This window comes from Chlorocebus sabaeus, chromosome 22, assembly GCF_047675955.1.
Source record: "Chlorocebus sabaeus isolate Y175 chromosome 22, mChlSab1.0.hap1, whole genome shotgun sequence".
Lineage (NCBI taxonomy): Eukaryota > Metazoa > Chordata > Mammalia > Primates > Cercopithecidae > Chlorocebus > Chlorocebus sabaeus.
Genome location: NC_132925.1, coordinates 92,160,378 through 92,178,527, shown reverse-complemented (window position 1 = coordinate 92,178,527; position 18,150 = coordinate 92,160,378). Strand labels below are relative to the sequence as shown.

At 39.1% G+C, this 18,150-nt stretch overlaps 1 protein-coding gene across 1 annotated transcript in view; it reads right to left on the bottom strand.

Moving 5' to 3' along the window:
- Positions 1 to 18,150, bottom strand: part of SMARCC1 (SWI/SNF related BAF chromatin remodeling complex subunit C1) — a 191,170-nt gene that overhangs the window by 92,142 nt on the left and 80,878 nt on the right. The window contains exons 12-18 of the mRNA XM_038004010.2: positions 13,941 to 14,000; positions 10,069 to 10,106; positions 7,485 to 7,606; positions 5,963 to 6,034; positions 3,363 to 3,476; positions 2,245 to 2,398; positions 1,110 to 1,223 (exon numbers count right to left, since the gene is read on the bottom strand). Of these exons, the coding sequence (XP_037859938.1) occupies positions 1,110 to 1,223; positions 2,245 to 2,398; positions 3,363 to 3,476; positions 5,963 to 6,034; positions 7,485 to 7,606; positions 10,069 to 10,106; positions 13,941 to 14,000 (674 nt within the window). The remainder of the gene's footprint in view (positions 1 to 1,109; positions 1,224 to 2,244; positions 2,399 to 3,362; positions 3,477 to 5,962; positions 6,035 to 7,484; positions 7,607 to 10,068; positions 10,107 to 13,940; positions 14,001 to 18,150) is intronic.

Sequence of the window (18,150 nt, the reverse complement as noted above, 5' to 3'; positions counted from 1 at the left end):
ATGTTCAATTTTGAAAGTAGTATCTACTGGATACAGAATTCCAGAGAGATATTTTTTCTTTTACAATTTAAAAATGTTATTGTATTTGTCCTTTGGCTTTAATCATTTTTGTCGAAAAGTCAGCTATCGGTTTTATTATTATTCTTTTGAATTTAGTATGTTCTTCTCTACCCTTACCCCCACCCTCCATGTCTGCTTTTAAGATGTTAGTTTTTAAGAGATTAAGCATAAAGTACCCGAGTCTGGTTTTTTCTCTATATAAATCTGGATCTGTTCTTTTTGTGTGTGTTTTTCAGTAGAGGCAAGGCTTCTCTTAAACTCCTGGCCTCAGGCAACCCTACTGCCCTGGTCTCCCAAAGTGTTGAGCCCGGCCTGGCTCTGTCTTTCTTGTTTTGTGAGTTGGTATCTTTTAATTTGTTCCAACGTCTTTTTGGCCATTATATATTCAAGTATCACTCCTCCTTCATTCGTTCTCTTATGGGTCTCTAATGACAAACATTAATTCTTTGGACTCTATTATGCCTTTTTCTTTTTCTAATAATAGAGACACATAGTCTCGCTATATTGTCCAGGCTGGTCTCAAACTCCAGGGCTCAAGGGATCCTCCTGCCTTGGCCTCCCAAAGTGCTGAAATTACAGGTGTGAGCCACCATGTCCAGCCTGAACTGTATCTCACGTATCTTTTCCACTCTCCTCTCTGTCCTGGCCCCTCCCTACCTCAATCCAATTTCTTTTTCTCTTGGTACTTCAGTTTCAATATATCTACTAATTTATCTCTGAGTTCACTAACCTGTCTTCTGCTGTATGCAGTCTGTTGTTAAACCTATCAAATAATTTCAAGTATACTTTTCAGTTCTAAAATATTCATGATTCTTTTTACAGATTCCAATTCTCTCTTCAAATTCTCCATTTTCCCCTCGAATTTCTCTAATAGTGTTATTTTTAAAATACCTATCTACTAAGTCATATGGGAATATAAAAGGTAAGATAAATGATAATTGTTTTTAAAAATACTATCAGATTTGAGTAGAAAGCTCATCAGATGTATCTTAGAAGGACTAAGATGTGCTGGATTGTAGCCTACACGTGATTAGAAAAAAAATCCTTACCTTTGCTAATGTTTTCTTGGAGTAAATGTCAGTACGTAGACCAAAGTTCTGCAAATCAATTGGTTTTTCCTTGTTTTTCTCAGGAAAATTTAGCATCTGTTGAGCAGCAGGAACCTGAGTCAAATAAATGATAAACGGCTGAGTTAGCCTCTTTAAAGTCAAGAGGGTAAACGTTTTTTAAAATTTGTTTAGGCCGGGCGCAGTGGCTCATGCCTGTAATCCCAGCACTTTGGGAGGCCGAGGCGGGTGGATCACAAGGTCAGGAGCTCAAGACCAGCCTGACCAAAATGGTGAAACCCTATCTCTACTAAAAATACAAAAATTAGCTGGGCATTGTGGCATGTGCCTATAATCCCAGCTACTCAGGAGACTGAGGCAGTAGAATTGCTTATAACCCGGAGGCAGAAATTGCAGTGAGCCAAGATCATGGCACTACACTCCAGCCTGGGGAGCAGAGCAAGACTCTGTCTCAAAAAAAAAAAAAAAAAAAAAGGTTAATATTGGAACTTAAGCCACTCTTGGATTTCCTACGAAAAACAATAAACACCCACACTTCTACACTATACTTCTAACAAAAATTCAACATACAAGTTACATTTTGGTGTCCCTTTAAGTCCAGAAAGGATAACAAATTTTCATTACTATATTCTATTTCACAATGGAACAAAATTTATACCTTAGGTTCCTGTGAATCCAACTTAATGCTATACAGAATTTGTCTGACATAATCTGTTTGACAATGTATATATAGATGTCCACTTTACAAATCTTAGGACAAGTTATAAAGATTTCTTTGCTTCACGTTTCTAGAACACAGACTGAAGGAAGGGAAAGAAGATTTCGCATCATCTGCTTACTTATGTGTGTCTTTTTGATGACAGAAGGATAAAGGGAGTTATGCATATAAAAGTAAATTAATAATTTGATAGACTAAGGCATTGGGTTTTGGGATTGGTGGGACAGCATTAACTTAAACACTATATATTCTTTTGGACTGTAATATTTACAGTACACCAAAACACACATACAAACAAGCATCAAAGAAACAGCACTAACAACAGCATTCCTAAATAGATATGCTATAAACAGACATTTGTTACTATCCAGGTCTGATGAAAAGTCAACATTAATTTACCTGAGGTGATCGAAGATGCAGAGGCACAAGCCCAGAGGGAGTATCAGCTAATACATTAAAATGAGGAGTAGGAGGAGGTCCCATTGCCATGGGTCTACTTTCCGGGTCAACTTGGTAATTAACGAGTCCCCACTGCTCTAAAAAGGCATGGACCCTAAAGAATAAAGCTCGGGAAGTTAAAATCTAAAGAATCAATTTCATGTGCTTTATTATCATCATTACACCATTAAAAAACAGAAACAATAAACAAGTAAATGTGCTTAGCAGGCTATCAAACACCACAAATTACTTGACAGATTTTGTTTGTTATGTAGGGAACAATTTCTACAAGCCACAAATAATGTTGATAACACAGCACCCCGCAAACCTATTACAAAGTTTAATCATTTAAATCACAGAAATGAGAGCACAAAAAAAAATTAAATGAGACTAAAAAAATTAAAATGTGAACTGTAAAATCTAGAAAACTAAATTAAATATTTATCTTACTTATTTTATTTTTTTGAGACACAATCTCGCTCTGTCGCCCAGGCTGGAATGCAGTGGGACAATCTCAGCTCACTGCAATCTCTGCCTCCTGAATTCTCCTGCCTCAGCCTCCCCAGTAGCTAAGATTACAGTCATGTGCCACCATGCTCAGCTAATTTTTATATTTTTAGTAGAAAAGGGGTTTTGCCATGTCGGCCAGGCTCGAACTCCTGACCTCAAGTGATCCGCCCGCCTTGGTTTCTCCAAGTGCTGGGAATACAGGCGTAAGCCACTGCACCCAGCCTAAATTAAATATTTTAAGTTTTCAACCTCTAATGCTGAACACAGTGCTCATGCCTGCAATCACAATACTTCAGAAGACCAAGGCAGGAGAATTACCTGAGGCCAGGAGATTGAGATCAGCCTTGGCAACATTATGAAATCCCATCTCGACAATAAAATTAAATTAATAAAATAAAATAAAAATAAAATAAATTGAATGAAATGAAAGGAAACAAAATACAATCCACTCCTAAATGACACAACTAAAATTAGGTGTTTTACCCAGTTGAAACAACCAGTTTAATATGACAGCAAAGCATAAGTAAATTCCTAGAGTTAAATGTCTCAGAAAAAGTCAAACATTTTACCTCATCACAGCACACACATCTCCAGTCAAGTTCCTCCGACAAGCAGTGCTAGTTAAATACTCTTGGGGGTTTAGGCGATACGTGTCAATCATAAAATTTCGATATGCCAAGTATCTAAAAAGCAATGGCAAAATTCATAAGGTGGACACGTATCCTTTCAGAAACAAGGTTACTCAGAAACTCAAAAATCTTCAGATTCCTTAGAAATACAATAAATTAAGACAAGAGCATAAAAAACAGTGATATTATATTGCATATTTAAAGTCATGAGTGAATTTAGAACCACAAATATGCAAAACAACTGTTTATTAATGTACAATAACAAGTAATGTAACGACATTCATGTGAAGTAACATAAATTCAAACTTGGTCATTGTGGTAGTTAACTGCAGAATTTGAAACTAACACATGGTTACATAGGCTATCTGCCTCACTACCACATATCTATACTTTACTGTGTGCAGGGCACTGTTATAAGCAATGTATGTCTGACAACTGAACCCTCATAATCGCTCCATATTGCAGGTAGGGTCTGCTATCATCCCATCTATGGGTGAGGAAACAAACACTGAGTTGTTAGAGAATTTGTCCTAGCCACAGGGTTGGTAACTGATGGAGCCAGAATTCATCGCACCCAGTGTGGTGGCTCTTCAATCTATGCTCTCAACCTCTATTGCCTATCACTTCTGTATTTCAAAGGTGGCATGTGGATTTGGCTCTGAAAATAGCTATGTAACTTCTCGTGGCAGTTCTTTAAGGGAGATCATGGCTGGGCAATAAGTAGAATCCATGAGACCAAATCCAGAAAAGAACATACGAAAATGGAGAGAGAAACTGAGATTCTGTTACAGCAGATTCCAATGACTTCTGTCACAAAATACAGTACTTAATAACAAGAGTGTTAAGGACTTTGAGACGTAGCAACAGTTCTTGGCACACAAGGAAAACAAAACTCAGGCAGCCAAGATCACGCCACTGCACTCCAGCCCGTGTGACGGAATGACTTTGTCCCCCCGCCACAAAAAAAAAAAAAAAAAAAAAAAAAAAATCAACAGATTATACCCTGATTAATACATGGGAGCGTATCTACAGTACTGAAAGGTGTGTACTTATACATAGGGACAAGGGTTCCAGAAGTATATACTGATGAATCATCAGGGAAAGACAAAAAGTACTTCCTGCCAAACTTCTTCCTTCCAATAAGAGTTTCTCTATTTCCAATGCAAAAGCACAAAAATCCTTTATGTAATTAAGCTTAATTCACATGTAGCTATATCATCATGTCTCTCTTTTAATTAGCACTCATGCATCAGGAAGATAAAGATTCATTTTCTCCTGGATGAATAGAAACAATCCATAACAGCCGGGCGCAGTGGCTCAAGCCTGTAATCCCAGCACTTTGGGAGGCCGAGTCGGGCGGATCACGAGGTCAGGAGATTGAGACCATCCTGGCTAACCCGGTGAAACCCCGTCTCTACTAAAAAATACAAAAAACTAGCCGGGCGAGGTGGCGGGTGCCTGTAGTCCCAGCTACTCGGGAGGCTGAGGCAGGAGAATGGCGTGAACCCGGGAGGTGGAGCTTGCAGTGAGCTGAGATCTGGCCACTGCACTCCAGCCTGGGCGACAGAGCAAGACTCCGTCTCAAAAAAAAAAAAAGAAATAATCCATAACATACATGCACACACAAGCTGAAAGTTGTTAGGACAGACCGGGTGTGGTGGCTCACGCCTATAATCCTAGCACTTTGAGAGGCCGAGGCAAGTGGATCACTTGAGGTCAGGAGTTCGAGACCAGCCTGGCCAACATGGTGAAACCCCATCTCTACTAAAAATACAAAAATTAGCCAGGTGTGGTGGTACATGCCTCTAAGTCCCAGCTACTTGGGAGGCTGAGGCAGGAGAATAGCTTGAACCCAGGAGGTGGTGGCTGAAGCAAGCCAAGATTGCAACACTGTACCCCAAGTCTGAGCGACAGAGTGAGACTCCATCTCAATAAAAAAAAAAAGAAAAAAAAAAAAAAGGTAAGTTATGAGGATAAGCCTGAATTCATTATAGTAAAAATTGGTTTAAAATCCAAACTTAAATTCCAAGAGCTGATGTCCATACAGTTCAAGGTTTAGAAATAAAAGAATACCCTAGGCAACATGGTGAAACCCCCATCTCCACCAAAAAATAGATAGATAGATAGATAGATAGATAGACAGACAGACAGACAGACAGACAGATAGATAGATATCAGCCAGGTGTGGTGACATGTGCCTGTTCTCCCAGCTACTGAAGAGGCTGAGGTGGGAGGATCCCTTCAGTCCAGAAGGCAGAGATTGCTGTGAGCCAAGATCATGACACTGCACACCAGCCTGGGCAACAGAGTGAGACCCTGTCTCAAAAAAAAACGAAAGAAAAACCCCCAAAAAACAAAAAACAAAACTACATACAATTTCCTTTGTACCATGGAATGCTATACAAATGAGATATGAACACTGTTCTGAAAGGAGTATTTGCAAACTTCCAAGAATCAGCAATAAGAAACTCAGGTGGATGCTTGAAGAGGCCCTACCACACACAGGCAAATAAACAAGTTTTCTAAAACACTGGCCTCACATTTCTGGAGTCTTGGATTTGTTTTTTCCATTGAAGAACTCAGGAAGAGCACGCCGTTCAATCACATGAATACTGAAAAGAAGAAGAAAAAAAAAAAGGTTTAGGAGTCTTCTTTTTAAAAGAATAAAATCATTAAATATTCTAAGTAAAAGTGATGAATCCAAAACCTGAGTACTGCTTGCCAAAATTAATTGGCTTACACTAGTTTCTATGTATTAACAGCATACAAGAAAGTTAAGGAAAGCTTTCTCTTTCTTACTCCCCATACTTACTGTAGTTTTTCTATTCCCATAACCAAACTAAAAAACTACTATCGACACACTGAAAACTATACATTTTATTATTTTTTGACATAATACATCATAACTAGATAAGAAGCCGTAAGATACGAAGAATTCTTTGAAAAATGTTGACAAAAACAAAGTAGCTGGCATGGCATGGCAACAAACTGATGAAACAAATGACCAGAGTAGAGACAATAAATTTGCAAATCTCAGCTTCTCAGGCTGTTAACATAAATGAGCCTTTGTCCAGCCCTCAGAAACACTGTGATAAATTACTTTTTAGTTTTGGTGGAGGTGCTGGGGAGATAAATTAATTTTTTTAAATTTTCAGTATCAATTGCTTTTAATAATATCATAGAACTACATTTTAACAATATATACAAATGCTAATAATTTTATGAAATGTTATAGGTCATAAGCAAAGATCAGGTAAAATGATCAGGCCTAACGGTATAAAAATGAACCAACTGTATATCTAGCACAAAGTTTCTGCTGCTAATACAAGTGTCATCTTCCTGATGACATTTTAAGTTTCTCAGTGGCTTTCCAGATATGCAACATGTAAGTATTGGTTGCATGGCAAAGAGCAAATCGATGGTCTGGGAATATAACTCAAATTATTCACTCTTTGAGTATTTGGTAACATTTAAATTAAATTGGATTTGTACGGTAAAATACTATAAATACAACGAATTACCTGCAAACTTCTAGAAAGACAATTTCTAAGATGAATTAATGCTATATAAATATATATAATGACTTCTAAAAGAATAACTGTAAGGAACTAATTACATAATTCTAATATAACTCCCAATGTTTTCATTGTTACAGGTTAGGAAGAGTTCACTTTAAAAAAAATTCTGTTTATCTTTGGAATGTGTTTGTGTTTTTTTGTTTGTTTTGTTGTTGTTGAGACAGAGTCTTGCTCTGTCACCCTGGCCAGAGTGCAGTGATGTGATCTAAAGACACCCGTGAACCCGGGAGGGGGAGGCTGCAGTGAGCTGAGATCACACCACTGCACTCCAGCCAGGGCGACAGAGCAAGACTCTGTCTCAACAAAAAAACAAACAAACAAAAAAACATAAACACATTCCAAAGATAAAAATCACTTTCCATCTCCCTTCGTCAAAGGTGACAGTAATTTCTGACGAGGAACATGGGCAGAAAGGCACAACCTGATTTGAAGGAAAGTTCTTGTACTGCTCTGTACCATGCTCACAGATGAAGTGGTCACTCACCAGTTATAATCAAACCATGATGCATAACTAGGAATAATAATGTGATTAGTCTGCTCTGTCACATTATCTTCCCCAGGGTCAACTGATCGACTCTGATCACCTTTGGCAGGATCTTCATCTTCCTACAGAAAAGAAGACAAAGTGGAAAGAAAGAACGAACTACAGATATCTATCTATCTATCTATCTATCTATCTATCTATCTATCTATCTATCTATAGATATATATGTATCTATATATAACATCTCTCACACTTTAGTTGTTAGGTTAAATAAAATGAAGCTCCCTGATTCAATCAGATATCCGAAAAACAAATTTCAAGTAAAAACAACCTTTCACAGTATTTAAGGTTTAAGGTACAAGGTAGCCAGCTGACAGATAAGGTTTTGTTGCTCATTTATGATAATGAGGGAATCAATGCAGAGAAGGTAGGTCTCTCATAATAAGATTAACAAGTTGATTGAAGAAAGTCTGTTTCAATGCACAGGACTTCAGACTAAATAAATAACTCATAACCTAGATCTCATTCCATAACAGCTTGCTTCTTCCTTGCCCAGTTTTACTTAATCTAAAGTAAATGTTTACTTGATATACATTTTTATCGCATACATTTAAACGTATTTTAAATACATTTTTTGATACTGAAATGTTCTCCAATTTTCTCTCTGTGGTGATTTTATTATTTGTAACCTTATGAAATTGTTTTCTATTAAAAAAACAAATTATGGGCTGGGCAAGGTGTCTCACGCCTGTAATTCCAACACTTGGGAGACTGAGGCAGGAGGATCACTTGAGACCAAAAGATCAGGACTAGCCTGGGCAACACAGTCATACTTTGTCTCTGCTAAAAATTTAGAAATTAGCTGGACATAGTGGTGCATGCCTGCAGTCCCAGCTACTTGAGAGGCTGAAGTCAGGAGGACTGCTTGAGCATAGGAGGTCAAGGCTGCAGTGAGCTGTGTTTCCACCACTGCACAGCACTCCAGCCTAGGCAAGACCCTGTCTCAAAAAAATAAAATAAGCAAAAACCCAAATTTTAAATCAGTTTTCTTTTACAATGGTTCCAAAATTTAATTTCTACCTTTAACTTAATTCAACCTAAATTTCCTGTTCAGTATCTGAAATGACGATCTAGTATACTACCTATAAACTTAACAGTTTCTATAAGAAGAGTAAAAAGGAATAAATTTAAAGCTGAAAACACCAAGGACTCTAGTTATTACTTAAATGATATCGAATACAAACGTGATAATAACGATGACAAGGGTAACAAATTTTATTTCCCAAATCACAGAAGCTAGCAAAAAATATTCTCAAGGCTGACCTCTTTTTATTATGGCTTTAGTTAATACATTTTTGTGGTATAGACTTTACAAATCATTTAGGACACAAAATATTTTCCTTACTCAGAAAAGACAGGAAGAGGCTGGCATTGCAATTAATGAAGGACAACAGTATAAGTTGTAATGACCTCAGTCAGAAAACAAGAAGGAGGATGACATTCTGGGAGACTGCTTTAGAGACAATACCTCTAATCCTTTTAAGCTATATAAACGACTGGTACATGGCTTCAAATCCTCTTATCTTTGGTATTAAAATGAAGGAATTTGACTTTCCTTTTTAGCTGGGACCACAGGCAGGTGTCACCACACCAAGCTAATTTTTTAAGTTTTTGTAGACGCAGGGTATCCCCGTGTTGTGCTGGCTGGTTTTCAACTCCTGGGCTAACAGTGATTCTCCCACCTGGCCTCTCAAAGAACTAGGATTACAGACATAGCCACTGCACTCAACACTTTACATTAAAAAAAGACAGAGTGTCTTGCACTGTCGCCCAGGCTAAAGCACAGTGGCAGAATTTTGGCTCACGCCAGCATAGAATTCCTAACCTCAAGCAATCCTCCCATCTCAGCTTTCCAAAATGCTGAGGTTATAGGTGCCAGTCACTATTTACTTTAAATAATATCTTTTTGCATAGGTAATGTTCATTAATAAGTGGCTCTTTGACTAAATAACTTTTATTTTTGTTTTTTCAAATCATAGCACATCAGGGACACTAGCAGAGAGGATGAAAATTTCCTCTAAGTAAAATCTTGGGGTCCAAGAAAGTCAAGTATTTTGCCAAGTGCAGTGGCTGTCACCTGAAATCCCATCACTTTGGGAGGCTGAGGCAGGCAGACTGCTTGAGCCCAGCTGTTCGCAACCAGCCTGGGCAACATAGAAAAAATCCATCTCTACAAAAAATAAAAAAATTAGTTGGGTGTAGTGGTGCACACAAGTAGTCTCAGCTACTCGGGAGGCTGAGGTGGGAGAGGGATCACCTGAGCCCAGGAGGTCAAGGTTACGGTGAGCTGACAGCCTGTCTCAAAACAAAAAACTAACAAAAACACCTTCCAGAAATGGTTCTTATGCTGTATTTGTTTTCCTTGGGGGGAAAACTAAAAAAAAAAAAAAAAAAAAAGAAAAATTCAAAAACCAGAAGGGCCTCATAGTCCAAAAATTGGGCTACGTACAATTCAGTGCTTCTACTGTTCGGTACACAGGACCCTTAGAGAAGCTCTCTCACAACAGGCTTAACTGAATGTTACCTTTCCTCCTGCTGTGACCGTTTCTTCATCCTGCTCATCTGCAAAACCAAAACACACAATTCATTTTCAAAACAGGTAAATGTTCTTTGGGTTATTTGGAAAATTAATGGTCTAAGAACTGACACTGGACAAAGAAAAGGAATGAAATAGAGCATTATAAAAGCAAAATCACTCTGAATAATTCACTAAATTAGAATTTTACACAGAATCACAGACGTAATTAGAAATTCAAAGCAAAGATCATTAAAAATTTCAAACAGTAGGGAATTTAATTACTACTTGAGCTAATATCATAGTCATGATCTTAATAACAGACACAGGACTTGATTATGATTCTCGTCTCCTGGGTTTTGCTAAAATAACAACATTTTGGGTTCCAAAAGAATTGAGTAAAGAATGATGAATAAAAAAACAAGTGATAACCAATCCCTTACGAATCTTAGTAAGACAATGCCTTCTGAGGATACAGGGCTCAGCATGAGAGAAAGCCCAGGTAAAATTTATAAACTAGACAGTTGATTTCCACAGTGAAAAGCAAAACTGCCAGTACAGAATAGGAAAGAGGTAGTATTAAAGAACAACAAATTATATTATTATATGCCTGCAATATTTAAGCTTTTTATGACTACTGTGACAGTTGGCACTAGGTAAGGCATGATGAAGTTCAAAAAGAACACGGGATGCTGGGTGTAGCAGTGCACATCTACAGTCCCAGCTACTCTGGAGACTGAAGTGGGAGAATCACTCAAGGCCAGGAGTCCAAGTCTAGCCTGGGCAACAGAGCAAGATCTTATCTCTTATTTAAAAAAAAAAAGGGGGGGGGGATAGGGTGTGGTCGCTCACAGCTATAATACCAACACTTTTGGTGGCTGGTATGGGATATAGCAAAAATAAACAGAAATTTATCAGATTTTGAAAAATGCTATACAAAAAATAAACATAAATATATTAGAGAGGAAGTGGGTAGGCGGACACTTCAGAGCAAGTAAAGAGGTGTCTCTGAAAAGTTGGCCTTTAAGTTGAAATGTTAAGAGATGAGAAAGACAAGGTAATTATTCCACAAAAAGGAAAGAACCAAACCAAAGGGCCTCCAGTTGGATTGGTTTGGTGACTTCACAAAACAGAAAGCCACTATGAAAACGCATAAAGGCTGAGCAAAATAGACAAACCACAATAGCAAGTGCAGTGATACAAAGCACTGGCAGGAAACGTAAGAGAGACCAGGACTGAAATCGGGGTTCTGCAAAATATTTGGAAAGAGGCTACTGAACCTCTTTAAATCTCCATTTCCTCACCAATAAAACAAAACAGTTTAATAGTGAAGTGCAAACACATGTAGAACAAGATCTGACAACTACTCATGCCACCCAGAGATGGACATGGTGGCTTAATGTGTTAGTCACAAATACTTGCTAACAAGGAATAGGTGATTCTGGATGTGAAAAAAATACGGTATTAATTACCAGTAGGAGTTCTGCAGCTCTGCATAGTGACTATTTTTATCTAGGAAGTACCTAACAGAAAGAAATCTAGGTAAGGCTGCCAAAAACAAACACTTGGTCCATTGGACAATGGTAAACCATAGGATAACCAACCTCTTACTAGAAACTATTAGTTTGACTTAATAATCTCTCCCATTACTCAAATTACACATTTTTAGTCTGACAAATTTCATTCCCCAAGGTAGTCTTGGTACTCAATGGAAAGATACGTCTGATAATACTAAATTAGCTGATCCCTAAATGGTAATATTCAATAAATGTTCTCTTCCTTCTTTCAGATGTGAGAAAATATGCTCCACACCAAACAACTGAATCCTTCAGAGACCTGAAGAATGAAAGACCTATATTTGACGAGGTAGCATATAAGGCAGAACACAGAGCAGTTAAAACAGCAGCTCTGGTCAGGCACAGTGGCTCACGCCTGTAATCCCAACACTTTGGGAGGCTGAGGTGGGTGGGTCGCCTGAGGTCAGAATTTCAAGATCAGCCTGGCCAACATGGTGAAACCTTGTCTCTACTAAAAATACAAAAATTAGCTGGGCATGGTGGAAGGTGCCTGTAATCCCAGCTAGCTGGGAGGCTGAGGTAGAAGAATCACTTGAACCTGGGAAGTGGAAGTTACAATGAGCCGAGATCACACTACTGCACTCCAGCCTGGATGACAAGAGCGAGACTTCGTCTCAAAACAAAAAACAAAATACAACAGCTCTGAGAACAAAAATTTACAGTTGATGGATCACTATCCAAAATACCCACTCATATCTGCCATCAATAATAATTGTAATTGCCAAGCGCGAAAGCTCACGCCTGTAACCCCAGCACTTTGGGAGACTGAGGTGGGTGGATCACCTGAGGTCAGAGTTCGAGATCAGTCTGGCCAACCTGGTGAAACTCCATCTCTACTAATAATACAAAAATTAGCTGGGCATGGTGGCACGTGCCTGTAGTCCCAGCTACTCAGGGGGCTGAGGCAGGAGAATCACTTGAACCCGGAAGGAGGAGGTTGCAGTGAGCCAAGATCGTGCCACTGCACTCCAGCCTTGGTAACAGACCGAGACTCCGTCTCAGAAAATAATAATGACTGCAATTTATTCAAATACAGAATTCCTTAATTAGAAGATAGAATTGACGTCTCATTTTCTAAAAAAGGAGATCTTGAAAATCCCTTTCAGGTTTAAAATTCCATAAAGTCAAACATTTAGTATATACTGAAAACATTAGGTTCTCCTTTACAAGTGAATAAAAGAAATCAAGGCTATTGTCTCATCCACAACTCTCCAGAACAAAGATGTTTAAAACTACCCCTATTTAATTTTTAAAGAGAACAAGTGATTATACTTTTCTCTATTTTCCTGCAAAATCACTCAAGAATTACACCTTACTTGTGAAAATGTACTCTAAGACTTGGAAATACTAGGAAAAGATGATGTCATTCTCATTTCATACTGCTTAGAAACTTTAATTTGGCTTACAAAGTATTAACACTCCACAGATTTTTGTTCTAACAATACAATATCAATTTGCATACTATGTTACAAAAACAATTCTTTCAGCGACATTTGAAAAAGCACTTTAATCAGAACTATTTCGTTAAAACTCATATTCATATTCAATTATAATATTACCACCTTTGCTAGTTTGTAGAAAAATATGCTCCAACAGGGGGAGATCACTAAGAATGGCAACAATGGATCACAGGAAATTAACTTTCCTACAACAGTAGCTACCCAAATCATAATGGCACTAAGAGTAAGCCACAGCTAATATCCTGCAGTGGTTAAGCACAAGTCTCACTTAAGAAAGGAGTATCGGCCAGTCACGGCGGCTCACGCCTGTAATCCCAGCACTTTGGGAGGCCGAGACAGGCAGATCATGAGGTCAGGAGTTCGAGACAGGCCTGATCAACATGGTGAAACCCCGTCTCTACTAAAAATACAAAAATTAGCTGGGCGTGGTGACGCGTGCCTGTAATCCCAGCTACTCAGGAGGCTGAAGCAGGAGAATTGCTTAAACCCAGGAGGCAGAGTTCGCAGTGAGCCGAGGTCGTGCCACTGCACTCTACCCTGGGCAACAGAGCGAGATTCTGTCTCAAGAAAAAAAAAAGAAAAGGAGTGTATCAAGCTGGGCATGGTGGTATGTGCCTACAATCCAAACTACTTGGAAGACTAAGGTGGGAAAACCGCTGGAGCCCAGACGTTTAAAGCTGTGGTGGTCTACATTACGCCACTGCACTCCAGGCTTACCAACAGAACAAGACCTTGTCTCTAAAAAACAGATAAAAATAAAGAAAGAATAGACTATCAAAGGAGATGACATATTCAAGAGAGAAAGCACAGACCATTGTATATTTGAGGGGGGGGGTGTGCTTACCTAGATCCGCTACAGTTCCTCCTTTAACAGGTGTATTTTCACTATCTTTCTTTAGGTTCACTAGAAAACCAAAAGAGTTATGTTTATGTGGGAAAGTTGTACTTCTTTTTAGAAAGAAAACAGAATAGGACATAATTAAATGACATGCATCTCACTACAACTGCGACACAATTCAATATTTTCAGGTAAAAATCATAAGTCCAGATATGAAATATTTAGTAGACTATATTCTAATTACCCAAGCACTATGTATTTTCATCATAAAAGTAAACAATACAAAATACTCAACAAAACATGAAAATAATCTTTCAATCGCTTCCACAAAGTTTATTGAAGTTTATGATGCATTTGTTTTGATTCTCATTTATATTCCATTCATTCATTTAAAAAAAAATTAAGGAAGAACTAATACCTTTTCAGTTTGTTTTGAGACAGGGACACAGTCTGTCGCCCAGGCTTGAGTGCAGTGGTGCGATCATGGCTCACCGCAGCCTTGACCTCCCAGGCTCAAGCAATCCTTTGATCTCAGGCTCCCAAGGAATTAGACTATGGGCACATGCCACCATACCTAGATAATTTTTTTATTTTTTATAGAAACATGGTTTCACCATGTTGCCTAGGCTAGTCTCGAACTCCTGAGCTCATGCAATCCACTCACATCAGCCTCCCAAAATGCCAGGATCACAGACATGAGCCACTGCGTCTGGCCAAACGAATCTTTTATACATCCATATGGACGTCAAAATATATCCTGAGGGTTTTTTAACTCTATGTAAATGTTATCAATGCTGTGCTTAGTTCTTAGCACTGACCTTTCCACGTAAGAACTTTGAGTTACATTACATTTCTTTCATTTTTACAAGTCCACTGTGTCCATGGGTGGATGTAAGTCAACTGGCCCTACATTTGTGGAAACCATGTTTATTTTGAATATTTCACTGTTCAAAAACATTCTTTTGTAATTATCATTGTGGGCACATGTAATTATTTAAGATAAATTCTAAAAATAAAACACTGCAACTAAAGGTACACATTTTAAAATTTTAAAAACACAGTCAAGACCGGGTGAAATGGCTCATGCCTGTATTCCCAGCACTTTGGGAGGTTGAGGCAGGTGTATCATTTGAGGTCAGGAGTCTGAGACCAGCCTGGCCAACATGGTGAAATTCCGTCTATACTAAAATACAAAAACTAGCTTGACATGGTGGTGTGCATCTGTAATCCCAGCTACTAAGGATGCTGAGGCAAGAGAATCACTTGACCTGGGAGGTGGAGGTTGCAATGAGTGAGACTGTGCCACTGCATTCCAGCCTAGACAATACAGCGAGACTCAGATTCAAAAAAAACAAAAAACAACAACAAAAAAATACAGCCAAATTGCGTTAAATGTCTTCATTAATTTACACTTTCCATCAACAGCATTTGATAGTACTCATTCCTCAAAACTTTCACACTTTTCCATCTACCTTTTAGGTTTTGAAAATCTTATTGATGAAAACAGTGATCTGAAGAACTTGCATATCTTTAAGTGACCATCCGTTCATACACTTCTTGGCCATGTATTTCTAACAAGTTACCAATCTGACATAATCAACAGTAAATACTTAGTCTAAGGGGTTCAGACTCTTTATACATTTTTAGGATTCTAGTCCTTTGTTAAATGGGTAAATACTTTCTCCCAAAAAAAAAAAAAAAAAACCTGTTTAAAGTGCTAAATTTCTTGTATTTTAACCTCAACTAGTTAACAGTGATTCTAAATATATTTGATGAGCTAAACACATAGTAACAGAAAAAAATGTGTGCCCATAAAATTCTTATGTTGAAACCCAACTGTAGTGTCCTGGCATTTAGAAGTGAGGCCTTTGGAAAATAATTAAGTCAGGAGGATAGGCCCCTCAAGAATGGGATTAATGCCCTTATAACTGGGTGTAGTGGCTCATGCTTGTAAGTCCTAGCTACTAGGGAGGCTGAGGCAGGAGAAACGCTTGAGCCTAGGAGGTGAAGGCTGCATGAGTTATGACTGCACAGCTGTATTCCAGTCTGGGTGGCAATGCAAGTATGCACTTTTAAATAATTAATTTTATGTTATATGAAGTATGTCTCAATTAAAACAATGCTATATTATGCATAAAATCATACACTGGAAAATTGAATGCCTGTTTTCTACTTCACCCTCAGCATCTGTCCCTATAGTGGTTGAATAAAAGTTACTTTGTCATCCAGGCGCAGTGGCTCATGCTTGTAATCCCAGAACTTTGGAAGGACAAGGCAGGCGGATCACCAAAGGTCAGGAGTTCTGACCAGCCTGGCCAACATGGTGAAACCCTGTCTCTACTAAAAATACAAAACTTAGCTGGGCATGGTGGAAGGCACCTGTAATCCCAGCTACTAGGGAGGCTGAAGCAGGAGAATCACATGAACCTGGCAGAGGTTGCAGTGAGCAGAGATTGTGCCAACGCACTCCAGCCTGGGCAACAGAGCAAGACTCTGTCTCAAAAAAAAAAAAAAAAAAAAGGTCAGGCGCAGTGGCTCACACCTATAAACCTATAATCCCAGCACTTTAGGAGGCTGAGGTGTGCAGATCACTTGAGGTCAGGAGTTAGAAGACCAGCCTGGGCAACACACTGAAACTCTATCTCTAAAAAAAATACAAAAATTAGCCAGACATAGTGGTGCACTTCTGTAATTCCAGCTACTCGGGAAGCTGAGGCAGGAGAATCACTTGAACTCAAGAGGCGGAGGTTGCAGTGAGCCGAGATCATGCCACTGCACTCCAGACTGGGTGACTGAGCAAGATGCCATCTCAAAAAAAAAAAAAAAAAAAAGGGCCAGGCGAGGCGGCTCATGCCTATAATCAGCACTTTGGGAGGCCGAGGCGGGTGGATCACCTGAGATCAGAAGTTCGAGACCAGCCTGGCCAACATGGCAAAACCCTGTCTCTACTAAAAATACAAAAACACTGGCCAAGCGTGGTGGCGGGCGCCTGTAATCTCAGCTACTCAGGAGGTTGAGGCAGGACAATCACTAGAAACCTGGGGGCTGAGGTTGCAATGAGCTGAGATCACACCACTGCACTCCAACCTGGGCAACAGAGCCCAGACTCTGTCTCAGAAACAAAACAAACAAATTTATACAACACTAGACTCAAAAACTGCACAACACATGTCCTTTTCAAGTAGTACAAGCAAACGTTCACCAAAATAAACTATATGCTGTGTAATAAAACAAGTATGAATAATTTTTTTTATTTTTGAGACAGAGCTTCGCTCTTGTTGCCCAGGCTGGAGTGCAATGGCGCAATCTCGGCTCAATGCAACCTCCACCTCCCGGGTTCAAGTGATTCTCCTGCCTCAGCCTCCTGAGTAGCTGGGACTACAGGCGCCCGCCACCACACCCGGCTAATTTTTTGTGTGTGTTTTTAGTAGAGACGGGGTTTCACCATGTTGTCCAGGCTGGTCTTGAACTCCTGACCTCAGGTGATCCATTCACCTCGACCTCCCGAAGTGCTGGGATTACAGGCATGGGATTACAGGCCATGCCCGGCCAAGAGTGAATAAATTTCAAAAGACTAGATTTTCAGTGAATGATTTTGGGTTTTTTTGAATCAGGGTCTCATTCCTTAGCCCAGGCTGTAGTGCAGTGGTGCGATCATGGCTCACTGAAGCCTCAATGTCCTTGGTTTCCAGCAATCCTCTCACTGAACAGCTATGACTATGGGGAAAGACCACCATGTCCAGCTCTGCCATAGATTTTAATTAGGAATTAACTATAAAATAAGCCAGACATGGTAGCTTGCACTTTGGGAGGCTGAGGCAGGCAGATTGCTTGAGCTCAGGAGTTTGAGACCAGTTTGGGCAATATGGCAAGACTGTGTCTCTACAATGAATAAAAATTAGGCAAACGTGGTGGTGAGCACCTGTAACCCAGCTAAAACGAGAGGCTGAGGTGGGAGGATCACTTGAGTGAGCAGTGAGTCATGACTGTACCAATGCACTCCAGCCTGGGCGACAGAGCGAGAGACCCTGACTTTTTTTTTTTTAATTCCAGGAATGCAAAGTTGATTCAACTACTACAAAAATCATACAATGTAATTAAATAATATTAACTGATGAAAAGGAGAAATATCATTACATCAGTGGATATTGAAGAATGGTATCAAAATTTGGCATTCATTCATAAAAACTCACAAAAATCCAGGAAGAAAGCTTCT